This window comes from Physeter macrocephalus, chromosome 1 (assembly GCF_002837175.3).
Source record: "Physeter macrocephalus isolate SW-GA chromosome 1, ASM283717v5, whole genome shotgun sequence".
Lineage (NCBI taxonomy): Eukaryota > Metazoa > Chordata > Mammalia > Artiodactyla > Physeteridae > Physeter > Physeter macrocephalus.
In genome coordinates, this window is record NC_041214.2 from 64,975,554 (window position 1) to 64,983,272 (window position 7,719).

General features: G+C 39.2%; 1 protein-coding gene across 1 annotated transcript in view; it reads right to left on the reverse strand.

The window, feature by feature from the left end:
• The window catches only part of PLD1 (phospholipase D1), a 216,740-nt gene that overhangs the window by 112,957 nt on the left and 96,064 nt on the right, over positions 1 to 7,719 (reverse strand). Inside the window, exons 7-8 of the mRNA XM_024124338.3 lie at positions 5,038 to 5,096; positions 3,919 to 4,011 (exon numbers count right to left, since the gene is read on the reverse strand). Of these exons, the coding sequence (XP_023980106.1) occupies positions 3,919 to 4,011; positions 5,038 to 5,096 (152 nt within the window). The remainder of the gene's footprint in view (positions 1 to 3,918; positions 4,012 to 5,037; positions 5,097 to 7,719) is intronic.

The window sequence follows — 7,719 nt, forward strand, 5'->3', positions numbered from 1 at the left end:
AAATAGATAGCTAGTGGGAAGCAGCTGCATAGCACAGGGAGATCAGCTCGGTGGTCTGTGACCACCTAGAGGGGTGGGATAGGGAGGGTGGGAGGGAGGGAGACGCAAGAGGGAAGAGATATGGGAACATAGGTATATGTATAACTGATCCACTTTGTTATAAAGCAGAAACTAACACACCATTGTAAAGCAATTATACTCCAATAAAGATGTTAAAAAAGAAAAGAAAAAAAAAAGATGTGACCACCTGTGCTACTACTTGCCATGTCATTAAGATACAGATAGACCCACATGAGCCAGACATCACCTTCTCAGCCTCGTCTCCTCCCATTCACTCCCACCACAGTGGTCCCACTGGTCCTGAGACTTGCTAAACTTGTTCTTTGGGCTTCCACGTTTGCTATACCTCACCCAGAAATTATTTCTTCCAGATCCTCCCATGGGCAGTCCCTTCCTATCCATCAACCTTTGGTTTAAACATTCCTCCACAGAGAGGCTTTCCCGGGCTCCCATCCCACCCACTACTCCATCCTGTTTAGCTTCTTCATAGCACTTATCACTATCTGGAACTATTTATGTCTGCTTGTTTATTATCTCTCCTCCACTAAGAAATGAGAGCCTTGAGAGCAGGGAATGTGTGTCACGTCCACTGGTATCTTCCCAGGGCCGAGAGCAAGTCTTCAGGCAAAGCAATCCTTTTGCCTAAATAATGGCTGTACAAATGGGCCCCAGAGAGTAAATGAAATCATTTAGACACTGTCAGTGTCTAAAAATTGTAATTCTTGGTATAGCTCACAGTTCAGTAAAGTAAATGCTAAATGTGTTAAAAACTATCTCTTTCTTTTTTTAAAATTTATTTTTATTTATTTATTTATTTTTGGCTGTGTTGGGTCTTCGTTTCTGTGGGAGGGCTTTCTCTAGTTGCAGCGAGCGGGGGCCACTCTTCATCGCGGTGCGCGGGCCTCTCACTGTCGTGGCCTCTCTTGTTGCAGAGCACAGGCTCCAGACGCGCAGGCTCAGTAGTTGTGGCTCACGGGCCCAGCTGCCCCACGGCATGTCGGATCTTCCCGGATCAGGGCTCGAACCCGTGTCCTCTGCATTGGCAGGCGGATTCTTAACCACTGCGCCACCAGGGAAGCCCTATTTATCTCTTTAAGACATTATTTGAGATAAGAAAGATCATCTAGTCCATCAATAGGATGTGCTGTTTAAGCAGATGTTTTAAATTGTGGGAAGAAATGTTTGCTGTGTTTGTCATTTTTTTTCTTTCTACTTGTGCCTGAGACAAAGTCATTATGAGACTTGACTGAAAGTTTGATTGCCTTGTTTGCCTTATGGCAATTTGTCAATATAGAATATATAAAGCAATCAGAATGGTTTTTTAAGGATACAAAAATAACAAAGAGAGTTATGACCGAGTGTTGCCCTTAAAAGTAAACTCCCATTTAGACACCAATAGCCTTCTAGTGTGGGAAATTTTTGAAACAAATTTTGTCAGCTATATCTTATCATCTTTATTTGGTACTGACATTTTATACCCCATGAATGTGACTCAGGAAATACTTATTCATATGGAACCAAGGCTTCAAGCTTCATGGAAAGAGTTACACAATTTAAAATGATGACATATTTCATTCCTGGGAGGATCATATCTTTTTAGATTGTCCTGGTTGAAGTCTGATATAATCCAGACTTTAAAAGTTGGGGAGGTGTATTTCCTTTATATAACAAAGTCTTCCCCCCCCATCTTTTCAGGCTGCCCCTTCTCATAGAGGTTAAAGTCAAACATCAGTTCCTTGGCTCGCAGAGCTAAAGTCACCATCTGCAGTCCTCAAGTCTCTCATCATCCCATTGCCTTCTTTTTCCTTCAAAGCTCTGATCACCACTTGCGTTGATGTCGTTCACATTGCTTGTCAGCTTCTCCACTGCCTGCGTTCCCCTCCAATAGAGCTCTGTGAGGGCAGGGACCTCATCTTGTTCACCACTGTTCTCACAGCAGCTAGAATACAGCCTGGCAAACATTAGGCACTCAATAAATGACAAAAGGGACCAGATCAAGGCTTCCATTTCTTGAGAAAATGTCTTAGGTTGGGTTGCTCCATAAGTCAACTCTGAGACAAGGATGTAAGTGAAAGAAGTTTGTAAAGGGACTTATTAGGGAGCTTAATGGGAAGCACAGGAAAGGGAAGGATGGGAAGGAAGAGCAGGAAGGGAGCCATCAAGGATGTGTTTTCACACACTTTACTGTGGGCAGTTGGGCTGCAAATCTGCTGGGGAACTCCAGGAGACGGTACAGAGCTTGCTGCAGAATCACCCCACCTGAGGGGTGAAGGGGCTGGACTCCCTCTAGCTCTTGGCTGAGGGCTGTTCCTGGGGGCTGCGAATGCTTCCAGCCTGCTCTGTTCAGGCAGCCCAGAGCAAGACTTCAGTCAAAGTCTTGCAGTCTGAAATCCGTACTTGGCACTCAACAGCAACCTTAGGCAAAGTTGGTGACTGAGGAGGAGTAGGCAGGAGGAATCTGTACCAGGGCCCCAGTGGGCTGGCAAGTTCTGTCTCCCAGAGAGGCATGATGTGGGGCAGGAAGCAAGGGCAGAAGCAGGCTGGCTTATACTCTGTTCCTCTCCCGGCTTGGCATTTGGTGTTCCCCTGGGTTCTGTACAACTGGGGGTGGGAGAGGGTGGGAAGATACTTCAAGTGGGAGTCTCTGAATTTCCTGTGATGTTACTTATACCCCAAGTCTCCCTATATAAATTACAGAAGTTTATTTGAAAGCAAATATTTTCTAGTCTATTGTTTCCCTGTTTATTTTAGTAAAAAAATTTTTTGTAACACAGAAATGTTCCATTTTCTCTAGCCAAATCTCTTGATCTTTTCCTTCTATCCTTTCAAAACCCAGAAAATAAGAGCTCAACTTAATGGTATTTTTTGCTGGCAGTGTGTCTGAAATAAAGGTAGATTCTAGTTTTAAGTTCGTGTATTTTTAACCCACACATAGCTCAATTTCATTTTTACACATGAGTTCATATATCTTTTTCAAGGTTAGAGAAATAACATATAGTTCTTAATATTTTTCAAAATTCCAGTAAATTATTATTGGAACAAATAGCTATTGTCTATTATGTTCAAAACATTGTGATAAATGCTTTGAGGAACAAATAAGAATCAGATAAGAATACTGCTCCACAAGGAGTCTTTAGTTGGACAGAACATAGGTCTATATCACACTTACCATAATATACATTCTCACAGATATAACTAAAATTATCCCTGAACTCTGACCAATTTTTATCTTTTTAGCTTATATTTTAATGTACAGCTACTCTGAATAATGCTGCTCTGAACATTCACGTATAAGTTTTAATATAGACATATTTTTTCCGTTCTCTTTGGAAATAGCTAGGAGTGGATTTGCTGGGGCATACGGTAAGTGTACGTTTAACATTTTGGGGAACTACCGCACTGTTTTCCAAAGTGGGTGCATCATTTCACATGATGCACCAGCAATGTATGAGGGTTCCAATTTGTCTACATCCTTGTGAACACTTGCTATTGTCCATCTTTTTTTATCATAGCCATCCTAGTGGGTATGAAGTTGTATATCACTGTGGTTTTGATTTACATTACCCTAATGACTAGTGATGTTGAGCATATTTACTTGTGCTTATTGGCCACTGTCTATGTTCTTTGGCTGAGCAATTTTTGAATCCTATGGCCCACTAGCTCTTTATGTATGTAATTGGCACACTCTGCCTACAAGTCCAAGTTTGAGTAGGATGTTTAAATAGAGCTGAAACCTGGAACTTAATTTAAAATTTGCTCTGCCATGACTTTCAAAGATTTATCACTGAAAACTAGTATATAAAAACTCCCCCAATACTCAGTTTATTAAAACAAACACACAAAACTCTCAAGTCCTACCTTTTGGACCACCGGTAGCAGGCCCTTCCCTGACCACAGCAGTTCAAGCCTGGTATTCTGTGTCCACCGGATCTTTTCATTATCATACCTTCTCTGAAAGAGACATCAAGTTAACCCATCATCTTCAAGCTTCCAGCTCACACTTAGCTGATACAGCCTCACAACTTAGGACTAAATAAACCGTTTCATTCTCCCGTGTCTTTCCTCCCCACTTTTTCCTCTTTCACTGTCAAATAGCTCAATGCTATGTTTACTAGGCTAAGTACTCCAGCAGCTAATCTTTTAAAGTACTCTGGTCAGATGCCGGCCTGTTGGCACTGGGGGCAGCAGAATACTGTTACACACACTGCAGGACCTTAAGCATTCCAGCTTCTGGCTCTAAATGCTGAGCGTTCCCTCCAGTCACTGTGACAGCCTGAAAAAGACCCCACACGTTGCTAAATGCCTGCATGGGGAAGGTTCAGCTGCTGTTGAGACCACTGGAGATGCTCACCCACAGATTCCACAGATATATTTCTGCATCGCTTCACCTACAGTTCTGGTACAAAGCCATGCCAAAGAAGCAGAGCAAAGCTATTATCGATACTTTGGAAGAAAAAATATCCTGGTTTTGAAAGATGTGAAAAGAAAGAATAATAATAATGGCTAAACAAACAAAAATTAAAACAGCTGCTAACAATGCTCTTTACTACAAAAGTTAAGCTCTTCGTAGTATCAGGCTCTCATATTATGAAGGAAAATAATCATTAAGTAAATTTCAATCCTGTTACTTGGCATACATTTTATACAGTATTAGTTTTAGTATAAGTGATTAAAAGAAGGGATCTTGTATATTTGATTTTTAAGGCATTCTCCCACACATCATATTTGCTACCCCTGTTAAACACCCCTACTGTGGGGTTAGAGGAGGAGAGTGGAGCAGTTGTCACCCTTGTTTAAAGTAGCAAGATACTCTGTTTTGTATAAATCGGTCCCTCAGTTGCTCTAACTCTGTTGGGAAGAAAAGCAGCTATCAGTGAAGCCAGGTGAGCTCTATCACCTTGGCAAATGTTAAAAATCAAGTATTAATGCTCATCAACTTTTCACACTTCTCCTTAGAGATCCGACACTGGAACTTACATGCCCTTTGGTCCCAAATCATGGATGAAGGACAGCTGGCTTATATCAAGGAATTCTGTCTGAAAAGAGGCCAAAAATCCAAACTTTAGAAAGCAAAAAAAAGAGGGGGAGAAATTTATGCATTCAGAAAAATATTATTAGGTACCTTCATGTATAAACACGTCTGGGGTACTCTACAGATGACACAGATCAATAACAATGGTATTGCCCTGAAAGAGTATATTTTAGAAGCATATAAACAATGAATACAATCAAGAAAGTGATGTGTGCTCTAAGATGAAGAGACAAATGCTCAAGAAGGTCATGGAGAGATCTGCCAATGGCAGTAGACCATGGCAATAACAGCCTTAACAGAAAATCAAAGACGAAACAGATATACTCCTGGCATTAGGAGGCAAAGGGGAGACCAGACATGGAAAACACTACACATCAACCAAGTTCTATGGGAAGAACCATAACAGTTACATGGAAAAGTAGTTATAAAGTTATAGAGTTATAGGGAGAGGGAGACCACTTCCTAGCTAATGTGACATCACAGAGGAAACGGCACTTGATCTGGGCTTGTAAATGGGCTTAATAAAATGAAACATAACAATTTTCCTTTGAAGTTTTGTATATGTGATTGGGACTCTCTAATATTAACCTTGTAAGAAAAATTACACACCTCTGAAAGCTGTCAGTACTTGTGAAGTCCAATTAAATGCTTGGTTTTCTTTCTTAGGGTTATTTGAAGAAGTCTTTGAAATTCAAAAGGATTTAAATATCTTTAAAAACCCCAAATCAAACATATCCTCACATAGTACTTTTTATAAGGATTTTGAAAGTCAAGGTCTTTACATTTTATTTCTTATATAAAACATGGTAATTCGGTACCATACATTTTAAAAATCTGATTTGTGGAACTGCTTTCTAATCAGAAAATATAGAAATACATAGGTTATTAGAAGTGATACCACAGACTTTAAGCCACAGAATCCAAAATGTCTCAAGATCCTAAGCCATAAGTTCTCATTTTATCTCTAAGGAGCAGAGAGAAAAATACTAACCCTAGTTTACACTGGAAGAAACTACTACAGAGGTGTAACTAAATTATGCAAAGTCAGAGACTAGTTGAATGGAAGAATAGGAAATGAAAAGCCAACATCAGGGAAACCACTTATCTATTACCTGGATATTTTCTTATGCACATAGCTCTTATCAAATAGTTGACAACAGAAATATTCTTTGAACTAATTCAGAAACTATAACTTTAGAATATCATACCAAAATTGCTAAATGTAAAGAATTTCATCTAAATAAAAAGGTACACATTAGCAATGCAGAAAATTTAAAGTTGTGTATTAAGATAAAATTTAAATTTATCCTAATGGTTTACTAAAGATAAATTTGAAGGAAGAACTAGTCCTATTACATAGAAGAAAAGTCTTTGGCAATAAATGTTCTAATACAGATTTATGGAATTGAAAAAAAATGTGGCAAAGCCAATTTAGAAGCAATCCTAAATAATACAATTTGAAATATAATATTGTATTGCCCAAACTTCTCCATGCATCTTCAGGGATAAGAATTCCATTCTCCATTTGGGCAGGTGATTCTCAGGAATAAGAATTTAAAGATCAATTTAGCCTGACAATAATCCATAGGGCTTATTGATCTCTGAATAATGTACTAATCAATATCTTTTTTCTTTCCAATGGAACTCGTGAAAAGCACATTTAAATGTTAGGGAAACAGGGAAGCAAAGGGTTCCCATGCCAAAGGGACAAGCAACAAACCTGAGGGGTAATAACGGACCCTAGAAATTACTGGGGGCTCGTTTTACACTTATAAAAATATAAGTTAATTATATGTGATGATATAAAAATAACTTTTGATATTTTTTTTTCAGACAGAAGTTTTAATATGTCTCACAATTATCAAAGGAGACACACAGATGACAATCTAATTTCTCAAATTTCTCTGTCAAATAGACAGAGGCCTGCAAATCTAGTCTCTGGGACAAATTATAATTAGTGTGAGAGGAAAATAACGTTAGAAAATTAAGACAGATCAAATTGTATCCCATGCTTGAAGCATTTTGGAGAATTCTGCTGTTAGGGAGAATAATCTAAGTAGCCATCAAAAAAGAGGGATTCCCTGGCAGTACAGTGGTTAGGACTCAGTGCTTTCACTGCCGTGGCCCCGGGTTCAATCCCTGGTCAGGGAACTAAGATCCTGTAAGCTGCGCAGTGTGGCAAAAAATAAAATAAAATAAAAAATAAGAAGTAACATATATTCAGTCAGTTTAAACCAGGTTTTCCCTTCCAAAGGAAATGTTTAGAAGACACTCTGGAATACCTAAATACAATATGGCTCAACTTTTAAAAGATTTTTATAATTGGAAAAGAAATTAAAATGAACATTTTGAAAAAATGTAAACATTTTAAAATCAACATTAGACTCCAAAATATAGAAAGGCATGCAGAAAAAGAAGACTAAACTCAGCAAATACTGTTCAAGGGCCAAAAGAAATATTAAAGCCAAGTCACAGGCAGGCAGGAAAGTAAAACAAATGGAAAATTATTGCATGCTGGTACTAACACGCATTTAAATAATTCTCTATGAAAGAGAACAGCATGGGCTTCCCTGGTGGCGCAGTGGTTGCGCGTCCGCCTGCCGATGCAGGGGAGCCGGGTTCGTGCC